Raw genomic sequence first — 20,925 nt, 5'->3', positions numbered from 1 at the left:
GAACGATGATAAGAAGATGCGGCGAATTCACAGATTTGTGTGTGTGTGTGTGAAAATCTATGATTTCAATATGTGAAGCTTAAGAAGGTAACCCCACAAGGCAAAGTTGCCACATAGGCATACATTTTCATACAAAATTGTTATACGTTGTTATATACATACAACATTGTTATATTCTGTTATATACATTTATATTTACTGCTATTATTGCTTAAATAATTATAATTTATGAGAATGCGAGCAAATAACCAAAACAATAATAATGTTACTAGTCCATAAGTATAGAGCTGCAACAGACAGTTGTGACGTCATACGATTTTGACATTTCATCGAACATTTGCTGAGCAACCTTTTGGTTGCCTGCTGCCTGCTGTCTGCGTATTGCCTTTTGCTAGTTGATTTTTTTGCCAGTCGAGCTCCAACACTCGAAGTGTGTGCACCAATGTGAAGTATTGAATGCGGCAAAAAGAGGAAAATCTATAATAACTAAATCTAATTGACAATTGAATGTCGACACAACGACGGTGAGTAGTTAAATAGATTTAAAAACAATAAGTTTCAAGCATATTTGACGTACATTTTGTGAATGATATAATTAAGATCCATATTTGCGTTCGGTAATGCTTTTTTCGTTGCTTGATTTGCTCCACCGTTTTATATGTGTGCGCGATTGCCTACGGAAATGTGCTCGTGTATTCGCGTCAGTGCGTACGTGTGGCTGTGTGTCTCTGTTTGTGTGCGGGTTTGTGATTATTCTTTGAATCTGATTCTTGCTTGCGTTATTTTAGTTCTAAGTGCTGATCAGTTCATAAATTGTTGAAAATGTTGATGAAAAGGGAGACTCCGCAAATTGTAGTGAAATATAATTATGAAATAATTCTTAACAATGAATTACGATATATGTTTAACATTCTCATGAAACGACTTTTTGCAATGTCAAAATACAGTCATACTTTTTTCTTCTCTTCCCACTTATTCGGCATCTGACACTAGCCAGACGCTCTCTTTGCTATTCTGTAAGTCTGTCAAAAAAAAAAAAAAAAACTAAACAAATATACCAAAGTTTGGTATTTTATTTTTATTTTTTGCCAGCAGAAATACCAAATACTTACATTTTGGTTGGTAGAAGAAAGTCACATCTCTTATTCTCAACGAATACAAAAAAAAAAGTAACAGTCACATAACGATTTTTATACCCTGACGCCGTTGAAAATGGGAAATCAATGTATAATGGTTTTGTGAAAATGTATGTAACAGACAGAAGGGAGCATCGCAGACCCCATAAAGTATATATATTCTTGATCAGAGCGACGGGTTAAGTTGATCTAGCCTTTTCTCTGTCTCAGAAGAGCTAGAGGCTTGAAATTTTGCATAAATACTCATGTACGTAGTATGAGTTTATCATATTACTTCGATAACTCCTCCTATTTATTTTTTATCGAAAACAATCGATAAATTAATTTCGTTTTTCAGAGTAACTTGAATACTATTAAACCTGGAGATTTCAGATTTACTGTGTATATCCATCTGATGAATACACAGATTTTGTAATTTACAGATTAAGGATACCACGCCCCCAATTCGTTTAAAAAAAAAAACGGGGTTTGTGCTTTGGAATATACACACTTTTGACCATTATTATCACGTTCTGAAGATCCCTTACAAGAGAAATTATTCAATAAATAAATTCTGATACACCGCAGCCCAATCAAATTTGCAGTTGATAGCTCCTTTACAAAGATCAACAAGGAAGATTGGTATTGGAGTACCAACACGGATTTACGACGCTTAAGGATTTACGACAAGGAGAAAATTTTAATAAGATTTCCATCTTGATTGGCTCGCACTGCCAGGAAACTGGATTCGCACTGACTTCAAAGAAGGATTACGCATTCTCGCAAGGGACAAAATATCGCTCAAAGAGAAGGAGGAAAAATTATGAATGCCTAGAAACGGATTCCTAAAAAAAATCAATTTAATGGAGAATGTACAATTACATGGAAATTCATTACGAATCCCAACGTTAAAAAGTCTATATTAAAACCGATTTCAACCAGAACGAATGCCAAATAGCTCGTTCGAAATTTGCAGAACCAGACGGAAGCTGAATTTGGTTAAGAATATACATCTTCGCGTTTTGCTCTTGCTTTTGCCCTAATCTTATCTTCTTATAAGAATGGGACGACGTGTACATATATACGTAAATAAATGAGCTTTGAATGCAATGTCTACTTTGAGTATAGCATAAAACGATTTTTGTGTTTCTTTGCAAGCTTATTGCTCATCTCGAAGAACATATCGAATAAGACTGACCCAAGGCTCTGTACTCAAATGGATACAAACAATTGAGGAGAACGTTGCGTTCGGGCGTTACCAACTGCAGAAACCGGGAAAATTTTAACACTTTATATGTCGGAGATATACATGAGTATGTGTTCCAAGTTTCCAGTCTAGCTTTCATAGTGCCGAAATAAGCTGCGTCCATACGGGCAGATAGCAAGACGGACATTGCACAAAACCAATATACTCATTTAACTTTCGTGAATGAGAGAATATAGAAAGCAAACCTGCTTCTATATCTCTAGACCATGCAATAAGTTAAATCGCGTTTGGCTTAATTTGTGTGTACATTTTTCTTTACGAAGAAATTCACTAAAATGTGACTTGAGTTGGACTTTCATTTGCAAGAAGTCTTACACAGTACGCAGGTAACATCACTAATCAATTTATCGATTTTTCTCTGTAAAAAGAAATCGCATGGGTTATCAAAAAAAAAAAAATGATAATGTAGCATGTCCAATATGTTGAATAAATACTGTAACAATTCATTGCAAGTATTAGCAATAATTATCAACAGCATTCGTCTAGTGCATGTGTAATCTGAGTGTCCACCTGAATGGGGGCACTAACAGTCTATGCGCAATGTCAGCATGTTTGACCCAACAGCGCACATGCAACACTTTCTCTCTTCTTATATGTTCTTCTTATACGGTGGCGTCACCGTCAGCGCAAGAGCGTGGCTTAAGCTTAAAAAAATATTGTTAAAGCTTAAGCCATTTTTATACCCTGAACCCATTGAAAATGGGAAATCAGGTTTCATGAAGATCGTACGTCCACAAAAAAAGTTATTAAGCAATTAAGTTCTCATAGTAAGCGCTCACTCCCGCCCATGCGTGTTTATGCTTGTGTTTGTATATGTATGTAATTGTTTGTGTATGTGTGTGTCTGTGCGTGCGTGCGTGCGTGTGTGTTTGTGTGTGTGTGTGTGTGCGTGTTTCTTGTGTAAGCTGAAAGACGCGAAAAATTATTGAAATAGCTATTACTCCAAGGGTTCAGGGGATCTCGTAGTCGAGTAGTCTCGACTAGAGCTTTCTTACTTGTTTCTGAATAAATCATTCAAAACTTACTCTTCAACGGAGGTGACGCTCCACCGGGTTTTCATTCATCGGACGGACAGACGGACAGGCCTAAGTCGACTCAGCTTATCGTCCTGACCAAGAATATACATACTTTATGGGGGCTGCCACGCCTTCTTCTGCCTGTTGCATACATTTTCAGTGTGTTCAGGGTATAATAAGTAAGAAAGCTCTAGTCGAGACTACGAAATCCCCTGAACGCTTCGAAGAATTGATATTTCACAATAATTGTACACTCACACACAGAAAAACATAGGGATGCAAGCATAAGCACGCATTGGCAGCAGTGTGAGCTTACTATGGAAATTTAATTGTTTAATAACTTTTCTTGTTGATGAACTATGCTCATGAAACGTTCAGGTTGTTAATATAGCATTAAAGTGCGTGTATATGCCAAAGCAGTCTCTAGTATTTGAGATACGTTTTTTACAAAGGTGAGGGTGAGGTGGTGGATATAGGGGTGAAGGATAAATTACAATAAAAATCTAAAATATATAAAATACATATAAGTCTGCATTTAAAATTTCGAAGCTCTAGCTCCAAAGGTGTAGGAGATATAATTAAATAACTAGTTTTCGATAAGGTTTCGATAATAAAATATCGTGAGTAGTTATCGATATTTAGAGAGAAACTCGATATTCGCGTGATATACACGGACCTAGGAAAATCTTATATCTTCTGAGATCAACGCGTTCATACATACGGACGGACAGACGGACAGAGCTAAATCGACTTAGCTCGTCGCCCTGATCAAGAATATATATACTTTATGGGGTCTGCCACGCCTTCTTCTGTCTGTTACATACTTTTAACAAAACCATTATACCCTGATTTCCCATTTTCAATTACGATTAGTTAATATCAGGAAAAGTGCTCCGCTCTGCTGTACGTTCCTGTTTTGTCCTCTAACAACCGCACCTACGATTGTACTTAGCCTCTATGGATAGCTTTCGTTCTGACTGTACTATCATAATGCAAATAGAAGACCATGCGTATGAATTTCAATTATTTGTGGGAGCTAAAACCCAAGACGCTAGTATGTCAAAGGAGTTCTTGTCTAATATATTGATTTCTCTGTGTGTCCGTCCAAGGCCAACATGCATTTCGCATTTTGAAACTGTTTGAAATATACCCTTTCCTTTTCCGATATGCGTATTGTATCTATATTTGGTATGACAGTGCTATTAAAACTCAGCACCCGTCGGTGAATTTACTCTCCCGACATTCGGAAAGAGGTTAGCTGGTGACCTCTTTAGATTAACCATTATTTATTCACGCTGACTAGAGGACGTGCCAAAACCATACGTTTCCGAGTGTTAGAAGGCAAGCTCAATTGTGCAATTCAAAACTGTTGAGCCCTTAAACCATTGAATTATAGGGTCCGGTCATTTTGGGCGCGAAAATTGTGAAAATATTGATTTTTGAAAACAGTTAGGAGAAGTATTATATATACAAGCTAGCCATGCCTGGGTCATTCTGCTAAGTGGAGGATTCCTATTAAAAATTTATGTGAGAGCAATGATATATTGTGCTACAATTATTGTCTCTCCAAGAGCGACGTCTTTTATTAAAAATTCTTTCGTAGTTTCTTAATCTAATCCATGGTGGCTCACATCGAGTAATCCAGAGAACATGGGACACAATTGTTTTACTTAGATCCATATACTCGATGGGCGTCGGGAATGATCCCTCCAGGGTCTACGTCAACAGGAGGCCGTCAATGACATGTTCATGCTGAAACAACTAGTTAAACTCACTTTAATGGTACTTTAAATAATCCTTAAATACCATATCCGACTATCGGATAATATAGATTATTATCGATAATAGGATATTCACTATCGGAAGACGCGAATGTCATTAAGGGGATCGTAATATAACAGAGAGAATGAGCCAAGATAGAGCACTGAAAGTATATGTATGTGTATGAGGATTATGAGCCGAGTCGATTGATCTGCCCGTGCGCATTCCTACAAAAGCAAGAAACTTTGTAATATTTATAATATATTTCTATATACCATACACAGCACGAATTTACCATTTTGTATATCGATAATAATCGATCGATTAATTGTTCTTACACGCCTCCCTTGAATGCCGGAAATGCTGGAGACTTCAAATTCACTGTATACATGGCTGTTATGTATACATAAATTTGATTCATTTTGGAGGTCACTCTTACTCTCTGAAATTTAATTAAGTCCAACTAGAACAAAAGTTCTTCAGCCCTTTAGTATTCTGTAAAAGAGCCGTAGAGTTATTGAAATAACAGCTCAGAATCTCTTCTAGTCTAGTCTGTTTTAGCTGTGATTAGTTCGTGTTTAAAGCAATTTATTATAATATATGTATATAATAAATTGCTTTATATTAAGTACGTTAAATATTCTCAAGTATTTTGTACGTATTTTATACGGACAAACCCTCCTTATTTCATCACAGACCTCCAGCTAAGCAACTAAAATCACGACATACATACATACATACATACATACATATGTATGTAAATTCGAATTCTCTACTACCTACATGCACGCACACAGATACACATGCATAGATGTTTCTGGCTGCGTCGTAATTCTAGAGACACAATGTGTTTCAGTAAACTCCGCTCTGCACAGCTTTAAGGCGCGACAACGAGAAAAGAAACGCAAAAGAAACGAATTCAGGGGAAAAAATTGTATTGCGCATCGAAAATTGAAAACGATCTCTGCGAAGCGAACTAAAGGTTTTCTACCCTGAGAAAGCCATACACACATACACGCAAGCGCACGTAGATACAGTTATGCAAACGATCACAGATTGCGACAGAGCCAAACTAGCTTAGCGTAGGCAGCGACAGATGAGAAAAACAAAAAGTGAGACATAATATAAAATCGAAACAAAAACTGCGGCGAATTCAGCTGTCAGCTGTTGTCAAGAGGAACAGCGTTGCCAGACGAACATTGGCCATGGAAAGCAATTGACATTTTTATAAAAGAAAAAAAGTGGCAAAAAGTACATCATTCGTATTAGAGCAAGGTTTAAACAATATTGAACGTATTAAAAATGTTGTAATTAACTTCACTTGAAATTGTGTCGTAAATAGTTCCGTTCAACTAGGTGGCAGCACTGTGGTTTACGCCGGCTTTGCTTCATTTGTCAATCGCATTTACTTAATGAAGGAACAACGCAAGAAAAACTTTTGTCGTGTCGATTGCGTTTTTTTTTTTTTAATTTTATTTATTTAATTATTGTGTATTTATTTAGTTTTTTTTTTTTGTTGTTGTTATTGTTACCATAAATAGTAAACTTCTGTTCTGCTGTGGATTTGTTGTGCTATCTTATATTGTTGCTTAGTTTATATGTGGAGCTTAAGAGCCTAGTTTACGGTGTATCAAATTCCTATCTCAAGAAGTGTGTGCATTGTCGCAGTGATGCAAGTGCAGCTTTAAATTTGATTGTTTTTGTTGTTGTTGTGCTGACGACGCTAACGACGCTGACGACACCGTCGACGTTAGCGACAGGATTCTGCAGCTGTATACCGAGGTGTGTATTAAAAATAGATTTAACGTTTGTTGTCTATCCCTATAAATGCGCGGCAAATTTGCCGGCTCAGTTTACGCTTGGGTCTGTTGTGAGTGCGCATTTGTAAGTGTGCACTTACATACATATGTCGCACATATGTGTGTGTGTGTCTTGAATATTTGCTCAAGTCGTATGCCTGGATGTATGGATGTATGTCTGTGTATGTATATGTGTGTATGCACATAAATCTGTATTTTACAGCGATCCCCGTTGCAGTTGTAATCTGGACGTCCTATTGACGAAAGCTTTTTGGTTTTCGAAAGCTTAAAATGCAGCTTCTCAATTGCTCTAATTAAGCTCCAGACCACAGGCAACAGGCAGCTGGGTGCAGGGAGCTTTATCACTCCGCCATCCAGACTTATGTATGTACAAAAACTCAAAAACAGACAACTCGTCATAGTTCAGGTGCCGCGTCTAGTACTACAAGAGGGAGCATAATTAATTTAATTGAGCATAATTAATTTCTTTGAGGTGAACGATTAATTATAATTTGTAGTAAATTGTTATAAATTTTACAATACATAATTGTGGTAAAGCTCTCCAGACAAGACATTTGCCCAGTGACATATACTCGCTCAGTTACAGCGAAGCGAGTATATTAGTTTGGTCAAATATATTATTATTATGAATAAACAAAATTTAAAATTTTATTTATATAATATTTGTAATATTTTTTATCTTGTAGATAAATGGCAGAAACAGATGATGTTGAGGAGGTGGGAAGGACAAATGGGGACCCAAGCCTACCGGCTAACATACAAAAGGTCGAGCAGCTGCGCGGCTCTGCGAGCTTCATTAGGAATGTGGTCAAGACCTATGGACGACAACTGGCCCCGGAGAAGTACCACAAGCTCAACAAGCTCATAGAGCTGCTGGAGAGCAAGTAAGCCTAGACCACATAGCTTAAAAACTTGTTGAGAATTTTAATATACTTTACACTATTATATCTTAATGTAAATATTTATGGGCTAAATGGGATAAATTATAATCTTCACATATTAGAAATTAGAAACTGATTCGCATAAATTGTATAATTGGCTAATGAAAACGCTTTGTGCTTTTAGTATACCACCTGAGGACTTCTATCGGCGTTATCCGCTGGCCAAAATTGAGGGTGTTATTGATAAGCTAAAGGCCAACTTTAAAGCGGTATGTAAACATAATCGAGAAATTTATAAATAGGTCAGATTTTTAAATGAAACATTTCAATTTACAGCTGCTCAATGAAGAGGTAATTGTCATCGTTGATCATTCCGATGCTCCGGGTGACCAGCAACCGAGAACATCCAAATTAGCGGGAGAAACTGAAGCCAAGTCTAAAACAGCAAAGCCTGCAGCCAAGTCGAATAGTCGCCCAACGCCCAAGCTCAAGACTATGCCCGAACCAAGTCCAGTTGTGGCAGCCAAGAGCTCAATAGATTTAGAGCGTCGCTTTAATCCATCCCGACCAAGTACGCCGGAGCAAAGGAGCCCACCGCCGCCACCTGTAGTCGTGCCCGCGCCAGTGCCTCCGCCAACGCTGGCTGCATCCACATTGACGAACTCGCCCAAGGCGGATTTCGAACGCCGCCCACAGCCAGCAAGAGCAACGGTAGATCTAACCTCACCTATTGGCAGCAGGCGGCCGGATTTTGTGCGTCGGAGTAATCCGCCAGCGCCAGCGCCAGCGCCAACTTCAGCAACATCTCCCATTTCACACATTAGTCCACAGTTGCTAAGCCCGCCTAGGGCGGTATTTGAGCGACGCTACAATCCGTCGCCGCCAACTATCCTGGAACCGAGCCATGAGGATAAGTCCCTGGAAGAGGCACGCAAAAAGCTGGCTGCCCTACGGGGTGAGCGTGACATCAATGTCAATCTGATGGCGAAAGCAAATGCGAATGCGAATGTGAATGTGAATGCGAATGCGAATTTAAATGCTCCGCATTTGGCCTCGAATTCCAATGATCCACGTGGACGCAAAGCCAGCTATGTAAATAATCTGGGCAGTCGACGTACTGTTTCCAAATCGCCCACGCCGCCCGGCCCTGTTAATTGGCCGCAGACTGATCTCAACTATTCGGCGCTCAATATGCCACGCGTTGGCGTGGCTCAGCCCAACATATCGAATATATCGAATACAACACCATTGCTACGCACACGAGCACCGCTAAATCTAAATACTTCGGCTGCAGCTGCAGCTGCGGCGGCTGCGGCTTCGGCAGCGGCAGCGGCGGCTGCAACCTGCACAAATGTTCCGCCTGTCCAGATGCCAAACATCGATGAACTGCAGCCAGCTGTGTCGGATTACAATGAGCCGCGGCGTTACCACGAGTCCCGCGATCCGCGTTGCAACAAGTGGGTCAACAACAGTAGCAGCAACATGCCTGGCCAACCGATGGGATCTCAGCAGCCAATGGGAGCAGCTGTGGCGCCTAATCAACAGTATTCAGGTGCAAGGTGTCATTCCATGCCGCCACAGGCTACGGGTTATGAAGAAACTTCGTCGTCAGGCAACTGGCCGGCGCCTAACATTTATAACAGCAACAATAATAATAATAATAATAATAATAAAAATAATAATAGTATCAACAGCAGCAACAATAACTTTAGCTATAACAACAATATGAACAATTGGTCGAAAAAGCAAGTTCATAAGAAAACCAATGTCAATTTGATATATCCTGCCGCCTACAATCGGGGACAACATTTTCCGTCAACCTCAACTCAGGCGAAAAAAAACGAACCGCGCACCTATCGGGAGCATCGAGAGGCCAAGGCCAAGGCTGCCCGATTACAGGCGGAGAAGCTCCGACGTCTGGAAGCGGCTGAGAAGCCATTGGAGCCGGACACTCCGCCAACGACAATCGAAAGCGATCGCGTCCAGCTGGACACATCGTATCGTAATTTGGGCAGCACTCCCAAAAAGAAGATCGATTTTAAGATACCCAAGAAAGTGAGTACGAACAAGTCTAGTGAAACGACAGGAGAGAAAAGAGATGAGAAGGCTGATAGAACAGATAAGTATGATGGTTCCCAAGAGATCATTTGTGATTCTGAGGAGAACTGGAATGATGAGGTGGATGCCGTGCAGGTGTCAAGTGATAGTGGGTCATTGGGTTCGAAGCAAAAGTCAAAGAAGTCTGATAAGGCGGATAAGTCGGAGAAGCAGAAAAAATCCGATAGGACTATCCAGGAAAAGACAAATAAAAGTGATAAAAGTGATAAAAGTGAAAACTCTGAGACAGCAGCTAATTCAAATAAAAGTAAGAAAACCGATAGCACGGATAGATCAGAGAAGTCGAAAAAAAGTGAGAGACCTGATAAAAGGGATACGGATAAGAAAACGTCGAACAAATCGCATAAAGAGGATAAAAAATCTCACAAAAGTCATCATACTAAACGCGACAAATCAAAACATCGTGATGAAAAAGACTTAAAGGATAAGGATAAGCGCTCGAGCAAGTATTGCAGTACACATACGGATAAGCGGAAAGACAAAGAAGAAAACCCACCGAAGTCAACGGATAATACGGATAATGTGGAAAATGAGCCGCCAGCTCATGAGGCAACAGATAAGGCGGCACGCAAAAGTGAAGAGCAAAACGGGGAAGAGATTGAGGCCGTGGATACGAAGGGTGACGTAGAAGAGAAAGAGGAAAAGGAGGTGGATGATGAAGGTGATATTATTGATGTGGAAGAGGTGTCCGAAGAAACGAAACCAAGAATCGAAGACCTCCAGCAGGCAACTGAGGACGAGTTGCGTAAATCACCGCCCAAGTTGCCCAAGATAAAGGTGGTGCTGGGCCCCAATGCGCATACCATAACGGTAATACCTGGCTGCGATGGGGACGATGATACGATTGAAATGATATCAAAGCCCGATACCGAACCAGAAGTAGGTCGCATCACGAAACGACGGAAATCCGTGCTACCGTTAGTGAATACCTCGACAACACCTGACTGCGATGGTGACGTCGATACAAAGGAAATGAAGTCCGATGCCGAATCAAAGGCAGATCGTAAAGAATCCATGATACCGGTAGTGGATAAATCGGTAATATATGGCTGTGATGTTAACGACGATGAGATGAAATCGACACCCAATGCCGAACCTGAGCTAAAGCGTATTTTGGAGCGTAGGAAATCCATGATGCCGCTAGCTAGCAGGCCGTTAATCGATAAGTCGCAACTGTTCACGGAAAGTTTCGTTTATGAGGATGTGATAGACCATCAGCGACAACAGCAGGGGTCTACGCATCAAACGGATGCCCGTGCAAAACATCTGGCCAACATGTTTGAAAAGCCATCTGATAATTGCAGTATATCCACGCAAAATATAGTGGCGGGTAAACGACGATCGGGCTTTAATGATTTAACTTTGAATGAGACGCAACTCAGTAGAAATGTCTTTAAAATGTCATCCGCTCAGAATACAAAGCCGAAGGCAAAGCCCAAAGATAAGGCAAAGGAGCAGGCTGTGGCGGTGTCGAACAAAGATACCAGCAACACCACAGCGACCTCTGATGCGAGCAACACCAGTACGACCTCCAATACTAGCACTACCAGTACCATTAACTCCACTGGCAAGCGTAAGCGTGGCCGACCGCCAAAGAAAGCGACTGAAGAGCATTCAGAGCCGAAATCAAGGCAAGAGGAAGAGCAGGAGATGCCTGCCGCGAAGCGCATCTGCACGGATACACTGCCGCCTCCGGCACGGACTCGACGCAAAGCCAAGCGCAGCGAGCTAGAGAAACTGAACGACGACATTGCGCACATGTATTATGCTGATGATGTGATCCATGCGACAGGCAGACGTACCTGTACGACACAACAGAAGCAATCGATAGCGGAGAGTAGCTCCTCCAATGTGTCCAGCCGGCGCAGCAGTTGCAGCCAGAACAGCTCCAGCATTGCCAGCCAAGTCGAACTGGCTCCCTACATACGCAATGTGGCGCGGCGTGGGCGTCGCTTTGCGGGCCCCAGCTCTGGCCCGGATCGGACCAGTTTTAAGGCCAAACAGAAAGTGCAGAATTCGGCCAAACAGCTGCCGAAGAACTGTAGGGTACGTTTGCCACGCTGCGTCAAGCTGGAGCATATGATAATGCAACAGGACGCAGTCAGTCCGAGTGCCATCAAGAACATCAATCCTGAGTGGCATTCGTTGTCCGCCGCGGTGAACACCTGTGTCGTTTGTGGCAAGACATTTCGCTTTTCCATGTCCCATTATGTGCAGGAACATGGCGAGCTTTTTACGGCGCGGTTTCCGCCCGGCGAACTGCAGAAGCTTCGCGATGGGCTACACACAAAACCGTCGTATGGAGTTCAAGTTGGCTACGTTCAGTTTGAACACAAATGTCTCTTCTGCAACAAACAGATGCAAATCACAAGCAACAGCTGGGTGGAGCATTACGCTCGGCATACGGGTGAACATCACTATACGTGTTCGCGCTGCAATATGCCGAGTGAGCGGCCAAATCAGATAGCGCTTCATGTGGCCAAATGCGGAAATGGTGCAAAAGCTATTCGCACCAATGGCTATAGCCGTTCTCAGCCGTTTAGGATTCATGTGTGCCACCTGTGCGAGTTTGTGCAGATGAATCGAGAGAATCTGGAGAAACACTGGCAGGAGCAGCATGGCCTCACGGATCAATCGTTGGAGGGATTGGGCGAAAAGCTCACACTGTACGACACCACGGATGTGCCAATTCGCAAGACTAAAGTGCCAGCAGGTCTTAGAGGTAAAAAGTCCAAAGAGCCGGCCGACAAGAAAATGAACAAAAAGATCGTTAAGAATCAGAAATTGTCAAAGAAGCTGAACAAGCAACAATTGAAGCAGAAGCAAAAGCAGAAACAGATGCACAAGAAGCTCAAAAAACTAATCGCACTGAAAGTGGAGCCGGAGCCGGAGCCAGAGCCGGAGCCAGAGCCGGAGCCGCAGCCGGAGTCGGAGCCGACGACTTCTGTATGTAACAATGTCTTAAACATGCCGCCACCTGATCTGCCCGAGGAGGATGACCTGGTGGTGATCAATGCCTGCAAGTTTGAGGAAGAGGAGGACCAGCAACCACAGGCGGTGCAAGAGCAAGCACAACCAGAAGAGCAGCGATCAGCCAAATCGCTGGAGCAACCCGAGCCACAGGAAGAACAATTGGATAATTTATCGGTTTCCGGCATAGGCAGCGAGAACTCTGACAATGAAAAGGAGCCCATCGAACCGGGGGAGCAGCAGCAAGAGCATCAAGAGCAGCCGGCCAAGCCAGTCGACGAATGGATCGATGTCGAATCCTGCAGCAGTGTCGGCAGCAGCAGTGCACCGTCCAAGTCCTTGTTCAGAAAATTCCATAAATTCTACAAGAAACTGAGCCCCGCTAGCAAATCGAGCAGTAAATCCAACAAATCGGCGACTAGCAGCTGCACGGATGGGGATTGTGCTGATATGGATTCTCTAGCAAAGTATGCAACAGGAACTACTCCACCGCCACCACCACCAGTAGCACAACCACTACTGTCACCATCGGCAGTAGCACAACAAGCAGTATCACCACCACCAGTATCATCACCTCCAGTAGCACCACCATTGTCGGATGAGGCAAACGAGCAGTCAGCCTTGCCCACGGTTACGGCTGCACTTCCGCAGTTCAGTGTGGAGAATGTGGCGTATCGTTTGCGTGCGACACCGACACAGGAGCCCGCCTACTACTGTATGCGTGAGGGCTGTAAGTTCCTATTCTCCGACGAAGTGGAGGGTCTTGAGAATCATTTTGCACGCGAGCATCCGCAGGTGCGGTGGAGCGGTTATTGTGCCAGCTGTGCGGCTCAGGCGACGGAGAAGACAGTGCAAGGACTTTCCATCAGTGTTGAACTACAGCATCTGGTCAGCTGTCATTTGGCGGTGGCTAAGGAAAAAACACCGCCACCTGCTAATCCCGTGGTGCCTAAGCTGCGAATTCGTCGCTTTACGGGCGATCGACTAGTGAATGACTCGGAAACTGTGCCGCCGGTGGAACCGCAGGTAGCGCAGGGGCTGCTAATTCAGCCAGAGCCCGAGCCAGAGCCGGTCGAGTCGGGAGACATCAATGCTGCTCCGAATGCCCTGGTGCTCGATTTGTTGGACAATGAGCGAGCGGAAGCAAGTACAGTCACCACTCCAAATGCAGCTGTGGTCAATCATGATTCTGAGCTGGGCCTGGCCATCAATCAAGTATTTAGCCTGGCCCACAATGCACCGGCTGAGATCGTCGGCGATGCACCCCTGGCCAATGCCAACTTTGTGTTCACCCAACAGACAGCGGGCGAGTCACCCACCCAGATAAGAATATCAATTGAGCCTGTAACGGAGCAGCGTGCCACAGGCCTTGCTGTGGATCGATTTCGTTGCATGGCCGCCAATTGCAATTTCTGTGCGCACACGGTGCTGCGCATACGGGAGCACATGAAATTCCATAGCTATAGCTTTGGCAGCATGGACTATTTGCAGTGCGCCTACTGTTCGCACATCGCCAATGACGTCGATGACTATGTACTGCACGGCGTCATCGAGCACGGCCTCGCCTCGCGCGCAGAGCTGCAGGAGACGGATGCGGTAAACGCTGCTGCGGCCACAACATCAACAAATCAACGCATTCGCGAGTTGCTCAATCTACGCAAGAATTCAAATTCCTTCGCCACAGCCACAGCCATGCCGACGGCTACGGCTGCAGCTGCAGCTACGACGGCGACTTCCGCTGCAACTGTTGGGGCTCATGCGCCTATGACTTACAATGGTGCTCATGTACATAACCTGCCCATTAGTACAGTGCTAGACGATCTGCTCAAGACAACTGGCTTTGATGGTAAGTAACAGAAATTTCTACCAAATTTATTTAGCTTAAGGAAAATTTAAATTAGGCTACGAACAGTAGGAAAACTTTAAGGGATTAAGATAGGGTCTAAGCCGTTTAGGGATATTAACGATAGGGATCTATCCAGGTATCTACAGTGTAGAGTTTTAATATTCAAAGGAGGGAGGGGGTAATGGCATCCTCAAATCTCTTGAATTGATCCTTCAAGCTGCTCAGTGAATGAAAGATATTTTGTTATACCTTGAACCCATTGAAAATGTGACATCAAGGTATACTGAAAATGGATATCCAGGTATTGAAAATGGGATATCAAGGTATACTGGTTTTGTTAAATGTATGTAACCGGCAGTAGGAGGCATGACAGACCCCATAAAGTATATATATTCTTGATCAAGGCAACGCGCTGAGTCCATTTAGTCCGTCAGTCCGTATGTTTGAATGCGTCGATCTCAGAAGATATAAGTGTTAGAGACTTGAAATTTTGTCTTAGGTATATCTGTATATTATGCGCATATCGAGTTTTTCTCGAAAAATCGATAACTTGTCCCGTTATTTTGTTATCGATTAAAAACCTTATCGAAAATCAGTGATAAATGTATATCTGCTACATCTTTGGAGCTAGAGTGGCCAAATTTTTAATATAGATTCCTATCTACTTTATAGAATTTCAATTTTTGTTATCATACACCCTACACAACCCCCCCCCACCACACACACACACCCTTATAGCCACCCCCTTACCCCTAAATTTGTTAAAGTCGTACCTCAATTATTAGAGACTTGAGCTTTAGCAACTGCACTCATATTAATGTTCTTATCCCGATCTGAGAGTTATATGAAGTTAGTCCATCCACAAGACAGTTATTAAACAATTAGGTTCCCGTAATGAGCCCACGCTGCAGACCATGCGTGCTTATGCGTATGTGCCTATGTGTGTCTATGAGTGTGTGTGTGTTTCTTGTGTACTGAGGCGAAGAGTTATGTAGATATCTGATCGTCGAAGGGTTCAGGGGATCTCGTAGTCGACTAGAGCTTTCTTACTTGTTTCTATTGACTTGAAGAAAGCGATCTAAAATAATCTCTACTACGATACCATTGCAGATGGCAAGCTGTACGCTTGTCCCTTAAAGTCATGCAACGTTTCCTTGACTGAGGGGACATTTGTCAGTCATGTGATCTTTCACATGACAAGCAGTAAGATGATGGGCCAGCTCACTTGTAAACATTGTGCTCAGACCTTCGAGCGTCCGGTCGTCCTGCGTTCCCATTTGCAGCAGGCGCACGCTCGTCACAAATACTTTTGCAGCATTTGCCTGGAGACGACGCCGAATCGTACATTGATGGACCAGCATCAGCTGAGTCGGCACGGCATAGAGTATCATCTAATCAACGGCCAGCCAGAGTTCCTTGAGCTGCCCGCACAGCCGGAGGAGCAGCAACAGGGCGCCAATCAGGAGCAGTTCAGGTGTTGGGTCAGCGCTGTCAAGCTGCCCTTTGGCAAGAAGCAAATGGATGAGTTCAGGAGTCAGCTGATGGACGAGTGGCTGCAGCGACGTCAGGGCAGAAAGACCACCTACCGACCATCGGAACTGCGCCTGCTGCCCCGTAAAATGATATTCAGCCAGCGGTTGCAGTGCGCCGAATGTGAATTCAAATCGATCTCGTATAAGGAGCTGTACGGTCATCTGCTGGCGCACAAGGAGGCAGCGTTGCGTCTCGCCATGCTAAGTGAACAGTCTGGACAGTTGGCAACGACAAGTGTCCCACCGGAGTGTCCCACCGGGGCCACCCCATCGGTAACCCAAAGTTCCACCGAATGCCGCATCCGTAATTTTCCGTACGTCCCCAATCGGGAATATGTGCCCCAGTCGAAACGGTTCGTCTGCTGCATGGAGGATTGCAATGCCCATCTGCCGACGGAGCTGGAGCTGCGTCAGCATTTTGCCACAACACACAGCTACAGCCAGAGCCTTCGATGTGCCCACTGCTACAACACCCTGAATACGGTCGAAGCGTACTTGGATCACTTGTTGTATCACAAGCGTCACATCTATCAATGTGGACGCTGTGAGACATTCCACCCGAGGCGCAGCGGCATCGAGCGCCACATCAATGCCCGTCACGGCAGCAATCTGATCAATGTGCTCATACACAAGCGCAGCGGCAACTCCGACCCCGACGAGATCCGCTGGCTGCAGTCGAGTAAGTATGGAAGCCTTTTACGATTTGTCGTTAGGTGCTAACACGCACTTGCCACCCTTCTTTCAGCCTTGTCCTTGCGCTGCAATTACGATGATTGGATCTGCAATCTCTGCTCCAGTGTGATGGATGACCATGTGGCGATAAAGGCCCATGTGAAGGAGCTGCACAGACGCACGCAGCCGTATAACTGCGGCTACTGCAGCCTGGCCGACAGTTCGATGGCGCCCTTAATCAATCACATACGGCACGAGCATCCCAACTGTCGGGTGCAGCCGATTGTGAACTATCAGCACTCGAGGGTGAAGAACAGGCAAACGCTGGGCTTCTACTGCACCAAATGCGAGACTGCTGCGAAAACCATACAGTGCATTCGCAAGCACTGCTCCCAAAGCCATGGATCGGGCCACCAGTTCTCGTGCCCGCACTGCGAATTCGGCGAATCCACCGAGTGGTCGGTTGTCCTGCACATGCAACAATCGCACGAGGGTGCCGCCGGCCTGGCCGTGCAGATGTTCGAACGGGTGCCCAATGAGCTGCTCGATAGCGATTACTGGCAGATGGCCCATCCACTAGACACAACGAAGTGCAGTCAGACTAACAGCAGCAGCAGCAGCAGCATCAGCAGCAGCATCAGCAGCAGCAGCCATAGCAATAAATTACCCACAATCAGCAGCAACATTAACATTAAGAACAATAATAATAACAACGACAGCAACATCATTTCAAATGAGCCCGTCATTGTCGACGAGATTGAACTGCTGTCGTCCGACGAGGAGGCCGATGAGCAGGTAAGTTGCACCGCTAGATAGATCCATAGCCATAGCTAATCGTACTATTATTTTGCTTTACAGACAAAATTCGAATTCGCCTGCTCGCACTGCACCGAAACGTCGTACAGCGTGGACGAGCTGCGCACCAAGCACTGGGCCACCGAACACATCGAGCATCCGTTCTATTTCAGCATCCAGCCGCAACTGCGCTGTGGCATCTGCCGCCAGTTTGTGGGCAATCCCAAAGCCCTGCTGGACAATCACTTGCCCAATGTGCACTCGTTGCGTCAGCTGGTCGCCTGCGATGTGGCAAAGCCGAACGAGTGCGCCTTCTGTACGCATCAGTTCACCAACTCGGGATCCCTCATACAGCATATGCTGAACGAGGCGCATCTGTCCAATGACCTGAAGTCGCTCAACAACATTCAGCTGAACCGTCTACTGAAGATGGGCACCAAAACAGAGGCTTACCCCGTCCGGTACTACCAGTGCAACATTTGCCGGGTGATAATGCCATCGGATATGGCGATGGCACAGCACGGCCGGGTCGAGCATAGTGATGCGCCGGAATTGTTCTGCTTCCGCCAGCTCAACGAGGCGGTCATCTACCACTGTTCGTTCTGCATGTTCGCCTCGACGTGCCAAAAGGAGACGTTGCGCCACATGGTCGACCACTACAGGAAATTCAGGCAGTGCCACTTCTGCAAGGCGCCGCTGAACGACGGCTTCGATGAGTACATGCACCATTGCCATACCTTCCACCGGGAGGCTGTAAATCGCTTCCAAGAGATTCACCCCTACGAGCAGCTCAAGAAGTTCCTCATGCAGGTGCTCTATCAGTTTCAGAATGGCCTGATCATTAGCAAGAGCAGCTTGCGGCACACGCTCTATCGCGGCGATGAGCTCATTTTCAAATTGTACTCGGAGCTGTTGTACAAGTTCCAACAGCCACCCACACCGCGAATATTCATAAATCATTTGCACAATCGTAATCCTGTGATATCCACGCAGCCGCAGCAGCAGCAGCAGGGGATGGTGAAAATAATGAGGCGACGCAAGACTCTGAATCCGGATGATTTAAGCACCCGATTGAATATCACTGCCAACTTGCAACAACAGCCGCAGCAACTACAACAACACCAGCCAGAACAACAACAAGAGCAGCCACAGCAAAAGCAGCAGCCGCAGCATTCGCAGCGTGGCTCTCTCATCAATTGGCATACATCGTTTATGGGCACCAGCAAAGCCACGCCCACTCCAAGCGTGCTCGCGGCACAGCCGCAGCCGCAGCCGCAGCCGCAGTCGCAGCTGCCTTCGCTGCAGCGCATAGCAAAGCGTCGCAGCACCTTTGTGGACATCGGACAGCTGAGCATTAAGCGCATCTGCCCCGCCGATCAGATGCCCTGATCGCAGTCAAAGCGAAACTATATACGAGACTGCCTGCAGTATTCGGCCCAAGCGCAACATGATAATCCTATTTTGTAAACCTAACTCGTAACTAGCTTGTAGTAAATGTTGAATTCCAATGACAGCCAAGTGGGCTGTCGCTGTTAATAAACAAGAATATTGAAAAAACTTTTTATAAAAAAAAAAAAAAAAAAAAAAAAATTAAAAAAAAAAAACTCTCTTATTTTACCCACTGACTGGAGGGAGCAATACGAGAGTTGTATATGGTAGCCAGGCGAGGGGAGGAGACGAGAAGTTGCTGCATACCCTGTAACTATGATTGTTCATAATGGAGAATGATAGGCTCTTTAGCGAGACAGAGAGAACCCTACGATCCTGGAAAGACGTTGCTCTCAAGGCAAAGAAGGAATCTATCATTAACCTTGAATCACATAGAGCTGTCCACGCTTCGTTAAATGTTTAATCAGTCAATCAATCATCTGTTCAAGCAATCAAGCAGTCAATCATTAATCATGCATCAGAGCTTTGCTCACAAGCAAATCATTTCAATTCAGCGAAAATTAAGTCTAATTGTAAACAACCAGCTATCATCTGGTCATCCATCATTCAGTTAGATTGACTGACACCCATCAGTGGGTTAGTGGATCCTCTAACGATGACTTGATTAGCCAATCAATCAGTCAGTGAACCAATTTGTTGTACAATATAAACGATTCAGACTCGTATACCAATGATTGAAGCTATGACTTGACCATGAACTTATCATGCAAGCAATTGGTCAGGCAGTCAATCATTCAGTCAGTGTCCTATACTTGTTCAATCAATCATATGGTAGTATATGACAAATAACTACAAATCTTGTCAAGAAACCCTTTTTACTAGCTGTGCGCCGCTTTTCAATGAGTCAATCAATCAATCAATCAATCAATCAATCAATTAATAATCTTAAAATATTAGATTAGATAAGAAAAAAAAAACATGCTTTACTTAAAACTACATCATTCCAGGCTTGCTTCCTCTCAGTCACGCACACAATCAATCATCATATAAAAAAAAAAAACCAATTCTCTTTCATAGTTCTCTGTCAGCGTCTATTCTCTTTGCAGGCATGCTGATACAACAGCTCATAGGTGGGCGCCTCCTTGCCCTGGCTGCGGGCGACGCTGGCGCAGCGCAGCTGATTGAAGTACTCGCAGGGCGTGGCATAGGTGATCAGCTGGTTATCGTTGCGTCTGGCGCAGACGGGACGGTAGTAGCGCGGACAGCTATACTCGCAGTTGCTCTCATCCAGGCCGACGGCCTCGATGTTGTCGCCCTGTGGCTGCTCCTCCACGGAGTCCTCCTCCGTCTGCTCGTCCTCCTCATCGTCGGCATATTCCTTGTAATCCTCCCACTGTCCGCTGTTGGGCTGCAAATAGATGTCCTCGCTGCCAGCTGTTGCATAATCCGCCAGCTCCAGCTGCTCGTCAGCCAGCAGCAGGCCCGCCCGCAGCGCCAGCAGTGCCATCAATAGCCAGGCTGTCGTTGGTAGCATCATGGAGTGCACCGTATTCCAGTTGAACTGTGCCGCCAATCTGCGACTGGGTGGCGTTTTATAGACACCGCTCGCTGGCCTACAGTTGTGCAAACAAAGAGCTCCAAATACATGACTCTGGGGTATGCCTGACTAGCAGATATCCCGCTGCAGCTGGAGTAACTGCTCTATATGGCTTCGGTGAATAAAGGTCTCGATATACATGCAGA

General features: G+C 44.7%; 2 protein-coding genes and 1 long non-coding RNA gene across 5 annotated transcripts; 1 reads left to right on the top strand and 2 right to left on the bottom strand.

Moving 5' to 3' along the window:
- The first annotated feature begins 407 nt into the window (after window positions 1–407).
- Window positions 408–19,359, top strand: LOC6585452. 2 transcript variants are annotated; one of them, XM_044011657.1, is made up of 7 exons: window positions 408–524; window positions 7,666–7,863; window positions 8,045–8,129; window positions 8,197–14,794; window positions 15,905–17,005; window positions 17,072–17,793; window positions 17,857–19,359. In XM_044011657.1, the coding sequence occupies exons 2-7, from the start codon at window positions 7,670–7,672 to the stop codon at window positions 19,180–19,182; spliced, it is 10,026 nt and encodes a 3,341-aa protein (XP_043867592.1). In that variant the 5' UTR covers window positions 408–524; window positions 7,666–7,669; the 3' UTR covers window positions 19,183–19,359. The 2 variants fall into 2 exon arrangements, with proteins under 2 accessions (XP_043867592.1, XP_032588604.2); XM_032732713.2 differs by lacking the exon at window positions 408–524 and adding an exon at window positions 6,544–6,941.
- LOC26527413 lies at window positions 4,941–6,370 on the bottom strand. 2 transcript variants are annotated; one of them, XR_004364557.2, is made up of 2 exons: window positions 5,455–6,370; window positions 4,941–5,402 (listed from the first exon to the last, which is right to left on the bottom strand). It is a non-coding gene; the product is annotated as an uncharacterized LOC26527413 (long non-coding RNA). The 2 variants fall into 2 exon arrangements; XR_001448970.3 differs by having other exon boundaries at window positions 4,941–5,386.
- A 739-nt stretch (window positions 19,360–20,098) lies between the features above and the next one.
- LOC6585453 lies at window positions 20,099–20,763 on the bottom strand. Its single transcript, XM_002011045.3, has one exon. The coding sequence runs from the start codon at window positions 20,717–20,719 to the stop codon at window positions 20,267–20,269; it is 453 nt and encodes a 150-aa protein (XP_002011081.2). The 5' UTR covers window positions 20,720–20,763; the 3' UTR covers window positions 20,099–20,266.
- Window positions 20,764–20,925: the final 162 nt, after the last annotated feature.

The sequence above is a fragment of the Drosophila mojavensis genome, unplaced genomic scaffold (genome assembly GCF_018153725.1).
Source record: "Drosophila mojavensis isolate 15081-1352.22 unplaced genomic scaffold, ASM1815372v1 contig_136, whole genome shotgun sequence".
Classification (NCBI taxonomy): domain Eukaryota; kingdom Metazoa; phylum Arthropoda; class Insecta; order Diptera; family Drosophilidae; genus Drosophila; species Drosophila mojavensis.
This window is presented reverse-complemented; position numbering and strand designations above follow the sequence as displayed.